Here is a 13,752-nt window from a genome sequence, read left to right as displayed (position 1 = left end):
AGTTAGGTTGGATATGTAAAAAAAATTGTAGCAACTTTAACAATGACCAAAAAACACAAGAAGCATAAAGGTGATTGGCACCATTCTGACGATAATGGTGGGTCAGAGAAAACACCATTAAAACTGATTTTAAAACGTGGATCTGAGGGTACATATGATTCGGATTATGCTGACTCACCCTCAAGCCACCACCATCATCACCACAAGAAGAAAAAGAAGAAGCGCTCATCTGAGATATTATTTAAGCCCCTGAAAGCACCCAGTTTGTCCCCTAAAATTCACGAAACTTTCGAAGTCGAATCCAGCTCATCCGAGGCCCAAATAGAGGAGCAGTCTTTTGTCGCACAACCGACAGAAACTGTGAAACCACCCCCTGCACCCCCAGTTCCAATGACAGCGAGCAAGAGGAAGTCATTGAACATGGTCTTAATGAATCTTTTGAGGCAGCTTGAACGCAAAGACCCACATGAGATTTTTAAGTGGCCAGTAAATGATATTATTGCTCCTGGATATTCCTCAGTCATTCAACGTCCGATGGACTTTAGCACAATGAGAAACAAAATCGTCACAAACCAGTATGACAGTTTGGATGAAATGAAGGTCGATGTGGAACAGATGGTGGAAAACTGTTGCATTTACAACAAGGAGGAAACAATTTACTATCAAATGGCAAAAAAATTGTTGGCATCAGCGGGCAAATTGTTTAGCAAAGATCGTCTGGCGAGCATGTTGCGAAGTTTGAGTGCCACTAATGAACTTTCTAAAAGTGAAGCACAAGAAATGCTTGGTACAGAAAACAAGGATAAAGCAGTGACTGATATATCTGCCGAATGCACAATTGAGGTTACTAGAGTCGATACCCAAAACACTGCTATTGCTGTTGGTGAAGCAGAACAAGCATCAACCCCTATGGATGTGGATACACTTCATGAAGCAGTTAGCTTTACTGACCCTGATGATGCCTTGTCTGTTGCCCCTAATGTGCTTGAGGCTGCAAAGGAAGCAAGGGAGAAACTGATGAAAAAGAATCGTCACGGAAAATTTGGTATTTTAAGAATGGATGATGATGGAAAAACCACCTTAAATCTTTTGAATCCTGATGCAGGACAACAGGAAACAAAAGTAGTGGATATGGGAGCCCTGACTGGTGCCATTCAGTCTGGAATGGATGTCATGCAGGATGTTAAAGAAGACAAAAGGAATAAAGTGACACCGTTGGAATACTTAAGCTATGGTGCATTTGGATCCTTTGCTCCTGTTTACGACTCCAGAATCTCGAATCTCACACAGGAAGAAAGTGACTTGTTGCTTTCAGCCTATAGCGGTGAAACTGGATATCTTTTTGCCCAAAGCATTCAGGAGTTTGTGAGTGGCTGTGATAAGGGAATGATCAACATGGTCTCCAACTTGTTGGATAATGTAACCCACAGTGCCCACTCGCAGACAAACCAGGAAATTCTGGACAAGCGAAAAACTGCTAAAGATCAAAAACCTGAAGAAAAAAAGGAGGTTGAAGTTGACTTTGATCAACTTCGTACGCTGAAAGACCTTGGTATTGATGTGGCTTTCTTGGATGAAATGGAAAAGGGTAAAGAACAAATTAAGCCAGCAGTAAAGAAACAAGCAGATGACAGCATTCAGGCCAATTTGGACCATGCTAGTGACTTAATCCAAAAGCTTAAATCTGAGCAGGACAAAAGACTGAGCCAGAAACCAAATCCAAATGAGCCAAATATAAATCCACCGACGGCTGTTGAGGCGGAGGTTGCAGCTGAGTTGCAACAGAATTTTGTCAATCTTGCTTCGAAGACAACACCACAAGCATTGGTTTCAGTTTCGGGGATTCACCAAGCTATGGGGGTTGATTTATGATGGAGCGTCGACTATAAACTCCTGACAATGTGCATTACTTGTGTTTTAATGTTTTTTTTGTGGAGAACTTGAATATATTTTGATATCGATGCCTATTATGGTTTTCTGCTGATGTGTGGAACCTTATTGTAGAATTGGTGGAATACATTTCCTATATTTCCATGTGTTACACAGTAAATCCAAAACAAGTGTTGGTGTAAATGAAAGTAAAAAGATGAAGGCACAGTTTAATGGAAGCATAAAAAACTTTGATTGGTTTTGCACAGTATTTCTTAACCAGTGGATCTTGGATCAAAGTGCTGTTTAACATTAGGCCATGCAGCTTTTACCAAAACTGAATTCGCCCGCACAGGGAAAAGTGCTGAGAAACACTGGCTAAGCAGAAAAACGGTGCGGTTTGATTTAGAACATTCTCTACGACTCTGGTCTCAAAATTCGACTTTCCGATATATGCTGCTTGTATTAATCTGCGTGCTGTGACATCTCAAAATGTTTCAAATACAATTATCCCTGCTCGCGCTTAAAATATTTACTGTGTAAAGTAATGGCGTATTAACACAGCACAAACGTAAGAAGACCAGCAAGCAAAACAACGACACCGAGTGTACAAGTATTTTTTGCAGCTTTTCCAGTAGGTGGTGTGGTAATTTTTCCGGGCGGGACAAACTTCTTGTTGACCCTCGCCGCCAAGCGGTTCAAAGTCCTTTTTCTTGTCCTCTGAAGGTCGATTGAAGGGCGGTACGTTACCTGGTCCATGGTGAGCCATTGAGAAACCTCAGCCGCCTCGTTGCGATTGCAGCCGGCGGGTATTCCCCGTATTACGTAATACTCTTGTCTCGTCACGGCCTGTTGACCGCAGGGTGTGTTGGCGCCACGGTTGGTTGCTTGCCAGACACAGAATGGGTTCCAGCACCTAAACATATTCCGGTTATGAACTGACAGTCAAAAATTTCATTATATTATCACACGTTAAATATTGTTCAAAACGTTTTGTGATTTATCATTCTTACAATTGAAGCTCTTGGTGAGGTTCGAACTCATGACCCTGGGCTAATCAAGTCCAACGCTCTACCGATTTAGCTACAGGAGCTCAGTAGTTTCACTATATGATAGTTAACATCGCTGTGATCGCCAAGTAAGGACCTGTGCAGTGGGCGATCCTGCAAATCATGCGATTGCATGAAAGATTACTGCGTCGCTTCTGATAATATTGGAATCGCGGAACCTTGTCTTATATTATAAATAATTCACGTGTTCAAAACTGGCGTAAGTTCAAACTTTTAGCAGACGATTTACAAATTTACGGAACATTAAAGCCACGTGTTATGTTGGTAAGGCGGTAACAGATCAAATCAAGTCAAATGTAAGGAATTTAAGCGAAAATAATATTTCATCCGTATTTCTTTCATTATATTGTAATCGAAACTGCAACGGCCTTGTAATTACCAAGCTGAACTAGCAAGCAATCATGATTTCCATATAAACTGTTAAGTGCTAATTGTTTCCTCTGCTCCAGACTGCCTGCGTTGCAGTCTGGCGTTTAGTCACTCATTCTATTCTATTTTTATTCCATGCGAATTCTACACGACATTAATGCAATGCTAACTCTGTAGTGGATACCAGTTTTGATTTGCAAGACTTAAAAGAATAAACATATTTTGATTGGAAGTAACTACTGAGAATATCATATTACTGAAGAAAGTAAAAGGAAGCCGGGTCCATTGACCGGAGGCGTATTTTCCAGACAATAAACTCTGATGTGAGTTTCACTACGAAACTCCACGCCTAACTTAGTTAAGCGCCACCTACCACGTTATTCGTTGCAAAACCATTGCTAAAATTACAAATATTTAAAAACTGCGAGTTCAGAGGTGACAGCGCTCCAAGCGTAAATTAACTTTAACTGGACGTTTAACAAATTCTACTTGCCTGTAAAGGTCCCTCGTTACGTTGAGGATGACCTGCAGGAACTTTGGGTATTCGCAATACCTATCTTGCACTCGATTGAAACACGTCCTCGCTCTCAAGTAGGCAACACAGGTGCCTGGGTGGGTTACGTTTTGCCGGAACATTTGGTGGAATTTGCGGAGACACCGTTTTGCTTCCGTGTAGTAATCGGGTGAGCAGTAGTTGATGGGGTGCCTGTGGACAGAGGTTACCGGGATTTTGAGAGGAAGTCATAAAGTCGAAACAATCAAGATTTGTAAACATTTTTAAAGGCAGAGTTTCTCGTGATCGAAGTTTTTTCTGCCTCGACATATGTGCAACCAAACCATCATATTGTTGAAATAATGTACCCAAGGAGGATTTTACCGTTTCAGAAAGTTTATAATATCCAAAATTACTCACAAAGCCACTCCTTTGTGAGTAATTTTGGATTCCAGGCAGGAAAAGGAAGATTCGTGAGTGCCACCAAGCAGGACAGGCTGATTCCTGTCGACTTATTGACGATTTCGAAAGTAATTTCACGTTAAATTACGCATCCAGTTTAACCATTAAAGTACGTTTAGTATCAAAGTACGATATATGCGACATTTGGTAACACAAGAGTAAAATTGAATTATTCCGTACCCGGATCCAGGCAGTGCAAGCGTTCCGCCATTGCAATAAGCGGCTTCAGAATTCTGAACGAATCTATTGTCAGGTAATGTTGCAAGTGACGTCATTTTTTGCGCAGTGTTACAACTCAGCCATTTCCGACTCACACATTGTTGCAACGACTTGTACTGGCTTCTGCACAGAAACAGGAACAATTTATAAATACCCCGTATACGTGTGTGTGGGTCACTATTGCATCACGTAACATTAACACAAGACTCAGGTCTATATGAATTAGAAATTGATAAATGTTGGATTATAGTCAACTTGCAGGTCTTCATGCATTGAACTAAAATTACATAAAACGTTATTTTAAAATTAAAGTCTTGTTTTGTATATAGTTTATGCATGAACCTTCTGTTGTATTGTGAAGGCCAATATCGCATTGAAACAGAATGGATATCTATTGATATAGTGGACAATTTCATGTAAATTCGGGTAACGTACGAACAACTCCTGCAGTTATCCTCCATGAGGCCTTTGAAGAAGAGGGATTCGCACTTCTGGGATGCGATCATGATCTCCTCGTAAGAACACGAACCATACCGTGTGCGGAGGAGATCTGGAGCGTTGATTTCAATCTCTGGAGGTCGTTTCAAGGTGAAAAGAGGTTGCCTGACTGCAGTCACTTTTGGAGTAGTTGGTTCCAGTCGTTTTGTGTCACCACCTGATGATATGCAAGGAAGGTTTATGTAAACATTTCAACTGACAAAGAAAAATCATCCATAGCCTCTGACAATGCGGAAATTGTGTGACTTAATTGTTATGAAAGTTTCGATTATATTTCCGTATATAATCAGGTTGAACGATGTACTCATACCAATGCAAGGCAACTTATAAAGTGTAGATATTTGTGGTTATATGCGTGACTGCTTTGTTATTTTAAATGCAAGTTTCGTTTGAAAATAATTGAAAAATAAGTGTTATTGCTTATTCTTATTCAGTAAATCAAATTCGGTTATATTATTGCTTGTGTATAAGCTGCAGACAGATGGCCACTGTTTCGACCTAAAAGGTCTCATCAGTGCAGCTGGTGTGACTATAAGACGACTTTGCTGACCAAACGGCCAGGCAAAAAAATCCACTTTGTGGTGACTATGCAATCACCGTCATCCGTTCAGCACCAAACTAGGTGCAACCTTACGGCGAAAACAAGGTGGAAACACTATGGCCAAGCAAAGCTCAACCAATAGTGCCGTCAGGCCCCGTGTCACAATAATCATATGATAAGCAATGTGGAGCCAATAATTTTTATTGCGTTTATTTCAGCAAAAGAGAATCAGTCGACCGAAAAATATATTAAATTCAGAATTTTGATCACTTGCAAAATAAGACTCACGATTAGACCTCGTCGCGGCGACCCTTTAATTTAAGGTTACCCGGCGTTCGATCGATTCTAATACGTTGTGTACGATTCCTAACGAGCGGCAGATTCGATTTGTCGCAAAGCCGGCGCGTCTTATCGAGATTCCCCGGGGAATCCAAGTCGTGTTGTCGGCGTAATGACGACGGCCGACCCAGACCGCTCGGCCGATGTTTGCTGTACCTTTGATAAAATGTGACGTGCGCGGGTGATGCTGTAAAACGCCTGGGACTCGAATTTATGTGCGGATGTATAGGATGTGACAAGGCGTGTAGCTAAAACATCGAGTGCGCATTTAGTTGTGCCCTTGCGTACCACAAAAGGATCGTATAATATAATCTTCTATAAATCAAAACTCCACTACGACGTGAACTCGACCAAACTTTTCATGCAAGTTGTCGTGAGGCAAAAATCTTGGTGGAACACTTGCCTCCAAGTTTTCGTAATACTTGCAACTACGTTACTTCACAACCCAAATGTATTTTAACTTAACCTCGTTCGCTGTGTATATGAAATTTTAATGTCCTTTCGAATTACCCGTGTCAGCCAATCGCTCAAGAACATATTATCGAACGTATTGTTAGAGTCGGTCCTAGAATATGTGGGCCAATTACATACCTCTATACTTCACTAAAACAAGGTCATTACAATATCCAAAAGCACTTTTTTCATGGTAAACTGTGGCCCCGTTCTTCAAGCGCGTGGCTTGTTGTAGTGCAATTGGTCCCATATGTTCCAAGGGCCGGTGTATAGGAACCAATACATCCAACAGATACCAGTTAACAATTGTTGATATGTTGTCGTGATACGCAGACACGTCTTAAAATTTGGGTTTTGATGAAACACAAGGGAAAACGTATTGTGTTAGTTGTGGGCGTTTAATCGTCCTATAGATTATCGACCAATCGAACCCTAACGCTACCTGTCCAAACGTTTACTATAAACTTCAGGTTTAATGCGACACAAAGTTATATGGATTTGCGTGACGCAATAGAGGTTATTTAAGGTCGAAAACTTCTGTTCGCTTCCAACAAACCGCTATGAAAATACTGAATTATTTCCACAAAAATCGTATCGTGCGAACGAAAAACGTAATATTTTGACCATTTATTTCGTCAATTAAGTAAATTTTTTATGTAAGGAAAATGACGTCACAGCATATATTGTTTTGTCACAGCAGTGCACATTTTTTAAAAATATTATTTTCTTACCTCTGGCTTCGATTGTAATCAAGATTACCATCCATAATTCGAAGAACATTCTGATCGACGAATCACAGACAATTTTCCAATAAAAGCTTTTAGATTGAACAACAAACTTCTGCACACAAATGACACAATGATTACTAAGGTATTTACGAATTGCTGGATTTGCTTAATCATAATTTGCTCTGCGTATTTTTCATAACCGGTCTATTGTTGCATTTGAGGACGTCTTCGAAACACATCCTTGGACAAACGGTTTTTGCTGAACAACATACGACGCCAAACAGTGTTAGCGAATTTGAGATTTACAAATAAGCTCAAATAGTTCTGTCCACCCCCGAAATAGCTCAAACAAATTGTTTTGACCTTTCAGCTTTCTAAACGTGACTACAGGCCGCCTAAGAGCCACCAAATCCTTGCACGGGGAAATTCTGTTCTGGTCGTAAGTGCCTCGGGTGCCTTTCCTAATATGATGATTCGATCACATACATTTTTAATGCAACGACTCCTTATGCTCCCGGTGGTAGCCGTTCTATATTCGAGCGTTGTCCGGCAGTGCGGGACAAACTGCTCTGGTGTTGGATCGTGTTGTACTTGTGCCCAAAGACCAACTAACAGGGAAATATCCTGCCGTAAAATGGGCAAAATTTACGTCCAAACGCTGAGATTGACATTGTCGGACATCAACTACCGACATTTATAAAAACAGTAGATGCAACTTTTTATCAAGGTTGTAAACTGCTCATGGTAAAAGTACTTTTTCTTCTTCAACAACCGCACCCTTCCTTCTTTTGGGTGATAAAATCACTGTTTAGATTAACAACCATCTTACACACAAAAAACATCGTCTTTGCTCCGCCTTGCATTTTATTTTTAAAGAGATTAAACTAAACAGAGACAATTTTGAAGTGAGATAGGCGTTGTTGTCTGTGTAACCCATTGCAAAGACCTCTTTCGTCCTTAAAAGTTACTCAACGTTTCAATCTTCTTTCGCCTAACCGTAATTGTATTTAATTTAAAATTAGTTGAAAAGAACTAAAAATTTTCCTCGTTCGATTTTTGCAACTTCCTATGTTATTCAACACAACTTTTGTTTTACCGAACTGTCACAAATACAACCAAACGTTTCCTAAAAAAGTTATTAACGTAAGTTTGTGAACATAATTACGCGCAAGGTTATATTCACCACAATTACAAAGTTTTCCGGCATTCTCTCAAAATAGCAGCGCCAGCATTCTAGCAGAGTGACAACACCTTCTGTCCACACTCTGGAAGCATCCGGTTCAATGAACGCCATGAATCAAACGGTAATCCGATGAGTTTGTGAGCCCAAAACGCAATCGTGTAAAAGTCGTCCTGACACAATTCCCCTGGCGCCTCGACAAGAAGACAAACGATCCGGACCCAAGGGACCTTTGGCTTTCCCTCGTTTCCATGCCACCATTCCTCCTTCTTCACTGCTTACCGAACAATCGATTAAAAATTTGTCATCTTGAAAGAAAAATTCCTGATGTCGGTGTACCGCTTGGATACGCATGACTGAAAGCAAATTGCAAAGAACAAAACGCACAAGAGCAATATCTCAGTAACCCCACCTTGCGACTGCACTGTGCAGTTTTTATTACCCGCATGGTGAAAGAAGATAATTTGGTTCGTAATTGATTGGCAGCATTGACCAAGCGCCCGACCAGTATACCAAGAGAAGAAAACCTGATTGGGATTTGTGGCTATCCTGGGTTCAAATCCAGGTGTGTTCAAAGAAAAGGTCAAGCGCCCGACCAATATACCAAGATGAAAAGCTGATTCGATTTCGTGTAGTATTTAAACTCAAATTTATAAACAAAAATGACACATGGTGGCCCTGTTCACGCCTGATCATTAACATTCGCACATATTTCTGTTTTACACATAATTATATGTGGATCAAATTTGGAAAAAAAACTTTGTGACCCGGTGTAGTAGTATTTTCCGGAAAACCTAGGTTCGAATCTCTATGTGAAAATTAAAACAACACAAAACATGGGCTTATATAGATCGCAATAGCGTTGACCGCCACCAAATCATTTGTTTGTAGTTCGACTTAAATAAGTTAGTTAGAACGAGCAAACTAATGTGTTTCATTAAACCCCATTAAGGAGGTGGATCAGGTGCTCCTGTCTGTTATGAGGGCCCACGAACAGACAATGGGGGTGCCATGAATTGAGAGAATTCTATCGTAAAAGGCTGGGGTTTTACCGACAATCTCATGCCATCTAAATTACACAAGGTACTTGCACCGATTCTGTGAAATATACGAAGTTTTTTCAGTTAGGACAGAACAAGATTATTTGTTACATTGCAATGACAACGTTTGTGTGAAGAACTTCAGCAGCGCTTTTTAAAAAAACGTTTGTGACGTTACAGTGCACGCTGTTTTCCGGAATTTGGTTTATTTACAATTTCGAAGGAAGAAATGAATGACACAATGTTTTCGAGGAGGGCCAACAAAGCAACATAATCTCAATGCAGACAAAACACACCAGAATAAAATACAGTAAAAAACGTTGGATCCAGTGAAAGCGGAAAATGTTGATCGGGGGTTGGTTTACTAAACTTTTGTGTAAAATTAGCAGATTTTGGTGAAAAGGCAAATTTGAAACCAGGCTGCAAAGACTGACAATGAAAAAAAAACAAGCAATGAAATAACTTGAGTCATGAAATCTAATGTGTCATGTTATTAACAATGCAAAAGTAAAATTCAATTTCTCAACTAGAAAACAAAACGCCACACGAAGAACATGGTAAAAAAATATTGGTGCAATTGGGTAGCGAAGGAACATTTGTTTCTTACTTTAAAAGTCATGAGCTAAACGCAATATCAAGTCCTCATTCTCATTGTGTTTGAGGCAATATATGCAGTAAGCACACACAAAACTCGGAGCATCCAGAGTTTGTAGTGAAACAACAGGACATTTTCTTTGTGTGCTTGCAAACCAACACGACTACTTTCCAACATTTAACCTGATGCAAAAAACACTTCTTTATCACAATGTTATCACTTATACTTGGGCAGGATTGGGAATGGATAATATTTCTCAAACCACTAAAACACTTTTATCAATGTTTTACAAAACATAATGACTTTAATAACATCGAAAAATCACTAGCTACATCCACAAGCTAATGTAAAAACTGTGAGATATTTTGACAGTAACATAAATGTTAAAATGTTATGTTAGCTCAACAAAATTAAACAAAAGGAATTTTAAAAAAGGACTTGAAGAAACCTTGTTTGCAAAGATTTCCTCACAAACAATGAAGGAAGTTTGTTGCCCGAAACTAGTGGAAGGAATCAAATGTGAAACCAAATAACAATAGCTCAATTCCTCTTCACAGTCCAAAGCATAAATAGGTTGGAGGCAGAGAGCAGTCTACTGACAATGGAGAAAGAATTACTGCATTGAATCCACTTTCACCATCCACTTTCATGGTTTGCTTGATGAACATTTTTTTCAGATGTACAATTTATTTCCTACATGTCATTCTTCCGTTGTTCTTTTTTAAGATTATTTTCCAGTGAAGGATGAAATGTTACTCATGACAAATTGTCATTTGCATTTCTTTCTGCAAAAAGATGTGAAAGTTCAAACTGATCCTAATATTCTTGAACCCTATAAATACTCAACTACATACAATAAACAATCAATAAAAATACATATACATATATTATTTACATTTGGCTTTTTGTTCATAAAAAAAGAATATTTTAGCACAAAAATGTAACAAAACTACATGCTGGCTACAGTTTTTAGTCCAAGGGACAAATCTTACCAGGGGTTCAAGCTCTTTTCTATCGACCAAGTTGAAATTACGAACAAAATAGAAGAAATGTTTGTAGCAGGCATTTATATGTGCCTCTGCCCCCATGCTCTGTGTTAAAAACACTCAATTTATAATATATTGCATAGGAATCTATATGTGACACATGTAAAAAAAACATGGTTCCACAAAATGGATGGTTTAGTGTGTAGTTTAATACCACCACAAGCAGAAAAAAGTCAATCATGATGATATTATCACAAGCTCCCAAAATATATTAGCCTTTTAGAACTTTTTTTACTACTGCTGGATCTTGGCATATTTGCAAATCATCCCAAGACAACAAATTTTAAACAGCACCAACTTGGGCTGACCCAGTTTTATACTTAATACAATTAACAGCACACTATCATCATGAGTAAGTCATTGTAATTGGGTTATCAGGGCAGTTCCAGACCATTAAGTAGTAAACTAAATTAGGAAACATAAACAGCTTTATGATGGATTACCCAACTTTTGTTCGTGACTTGAACAAATTTCAGCCTTTACCATTGTAACATGTTAACATTTCAGGCAGCTTTTACAAGTTCGTGTCAACAAATCTATTCAAAAAATTTTGCAAAGTAAATTGAGGTACACATAATCGTTGGTGTGCGTTCCCACTTAAAAATGCACCAAAATTATCTTCAGGCCATTTTAAAGCATAAAACTAAAAATTTTTCACACAAACAAACTGCCCATGTATCTACTCTCATATGGGTTGTGTCACCGTACACAATGACTAATGACAACAGTTTATCAACAGGATGTGGCCTGAAAGGTGTAGAGGTACTTACATGTACCCTGTCGAAGTGGTGGATGTAAACATGTATAAAAACCCTATGAAGGCGGGTCAAGATTTTCTTGCATGTCCCCTGAAAGGATTTAGGAAATGGAGTTCCTGCAAAAGACAATAGGGTGCATCACTGCTGATGAAAGAATGGACAAATATAGAGCGACAGAAAATACCCACACTGTACATAGTGGCTCAACAAAAAGTGCTACTAGGAAACCATATGTGAATGGTGACCAAAGAAGCTCATTTATAATTAGGGAAATTCAAAGACAATTACCCTAAAATCTACAGACAGATGGTCTTGTCTAATAATATTTACAACTATGTACACAGTAGTTTTGCCTATAAATCCAAATATACTAACATTGGGCCAAACAGTTTTCCAGTATGTGTATAACCTATATACACTACGTTTTTTCTTGTTTAGTACACAATCAGTTGTGTCGATACATACCAACTTTGGTGGGAAACAAGGATTCATCATTTATAAGTTGTTCGATCCACTGCATGAGTTCGGCAACATATTCAGATGCTGAAAGATTGGTTGGTTTTTTGTATTTTCCATTGTCCTGCCATCTGTATTCGTACCTCGGACCCCCGGACATTATGGGGCATGACTGTAATGTAAATATATCTGGGGTACATTTGAGGACAACATTCAATGGAAAGATAGTAACTTTGCATAATAAATTAAAGCTATGATGGACAGCTAAAGAGTATAGGGCCAAAGTACATTTGACAAAATTGATTTTGGACCAAAGCAACTTGTCTGACCGACATGGAAATGAACAACGTTTTAACATCCACAATAATAAAAAAACTCTTGTCTTTGCTTAAAAAAATTAAATTTAACCTTTTAACAACATAACTTAAGAAACTTAACTTCTGGGTTTATAAAGGTTTACCATGAACAGCAAAGCCCAAACAGGACAAACAGTATGTATCTTAAGGGTTATATACTAGCATATTGCTTAATATGTTGGCCGCTGATGACATACTTATATGGCCACCGTGGCCAACACGCCATGCAGACAGACAGAGTGAAGCAGGAAGTGATATATTGCCTTCGTAACTTTTGCTTTCATGCCAAAGTATTCAACGTGGAAGATTGCCTGCCAAATACTGACCTCAGCAGTGCAGAAGTCTGACACGGTTCCATAAATTAAGTTTATGCGGTTGAAGAAGTCAACGACATGTACAGCAATCCAGTCATTAAGGTCTTCTCCTCCTGGCAGTACTACAATAGTTTTTAGATCCAAACCTGTAATCACACACACAATTACAATATTATTCATCTACAAGATGTTACAGAAACAGAGAAAGTTTACAATGAACTGATTTCTTTGTGGGTTGTCAATATTGCTGATATTGTTTATGTTGTTTAAAAATAGCATTATATTTTTGACAGAATATTACCCACTTTAATTCCATCAAAGCAATACCATTTCTTAAGTAATATAAAAGAAAATTGCTAAATGAGCAAGCAAAAGCTTTATTGAACAAATAGTACTTTGTAACTGGTATCAAAGCCAACCAGCAATCTTCAAAAATGACAGCTCAAGTAAAAAAAGACCTAATTATAACTAAATTGAAAAAAATAAAAATTTAATAGTTTTTTTTTACCACAAACAAAACACTAATGGATTTCAAACAACCAACCTGATCTCAAACTTGCTTGTGCCTTTTTGTGAAGCTCAAACTTACTTGTTCCCGGGTCAAATCGTTTTTTCGGGCGAAATGTTCTTTCCTTGTTAAACACAGCCTTAAGGTTTAAGTGGCTTTTAGACATACTTGCTATTACATAAACTATCCCAGCATCTCTATAAATAAAATATAATTGTGATAGTTGTTGCGATACCAAAAGTAAAAACCTTCTTGACTACCGAACTCAGCTGAAAGCATCTGTTTTATAAATTCATAAAGTTTTTGGGCAACAACATTTTCATTTGTCTGCTTTGTGCCAGTTTTTGGGCAAGGTATTATATGGTCAGAAGGTTTCTGTTTACTAAAATGTTTAAAGACTGTTTTGTTTGTATAAAAAATGAAAAAAAATTGCCTAAAATATTTTTTTTAAGTAAGAT

At 38.5% G+C, this 13,752-nt stretch overlaps 3 protein-coding genes across 3 annotated transcripts; 1 reads left to right on the top strand and 2 right to left on the bottom strand.

Annotated features, from left to right (window-relative positions):
* On the top strand, positions 1 to 2,034 carry LOC145914704 (bromodomain-containing protein 7-like). Its single transcript, XM_083002529.1, has one exon. It carries the CDS (start codon positions 43 to 45, stop codon positions 1,870 to 1,872), a length of 1,830 nt encoding a protein of 609 aa, XP_082858655.1. The 5' UTR covers positions 1 to 42; the 3' UTR covers positions 1,873 to 2,034.
* Positions 2,035 to 2,424: 390 nt separating this feature from the next.
* On the bottom strand, positions 2,425 to 6,563 carry LOC145890427 (uncharacterized). Its single transcript, XM_082981473.1, has 5 exons — positions 6,452 to 6,563; positions 4,918 to 5,137; positions 4,444 to 4,605; positions 3,802 to 4,014; positions 2,425 to 2,785 (listed from the first exon to the last, which is right to left on the bottom strand). Exons 1-5 carry the CDS (start codon positions 6,561 to 6,563, stop codon positions 2,425 to 2,427), a joined length of 1,068 nt encoding a protein of 355 aa, XP_082837599.1.
* A 2,895-nt stretch (positions 6,564 to 9,458) lies between these two features.
* LOC145914756 (MOB kinase activator 3C-like) lies at positions 9,459 to 13,548 on the bottom strand. Its single transcript, XM_083002597.1, has 6 exons — positions 13,331 to 13,548; positions 12,799 to 12,932; positions 12,126 to 12,288; positions 11,673 to 11,776; positions 10,849 to 10,947; positions 9,459 to 10,641 (listed from the first exon to the last, which is right to left on the bottom strand). Exons 1-6 carry the CDS (start codon positions 13,458 to 13,460, stop codon positions 10,609 to 10,611), a joined length of 663 nt encoding a protein of 220 aa, XP_082858723.1. The 5' UTR covers positions 13,461 to 13,548; the 3' UTR covers positions 9,459 to 10,608.
* Positions 13,549 to 13,752: the final 204 nt, after the last annotated feature.

This window comes from Ascidia mentula, chromosome 1 (assembly GCF_947561715.1).
Source record: "Ascidia mentula chromosome 1, kaAscMent1.1, whole genome shotgun sequence".
Lineage (NCBI taxonomy): Eukaryota > Metazoa > Chordata > Ascidiacea > Phlebobranchia > Ascidiidae > Ascidia > Ascidia mentula.
Note: the sequence above shows the minus strand (reverse complement) of the source record. Positions and strands in the feature narration are given on the sequence as shown.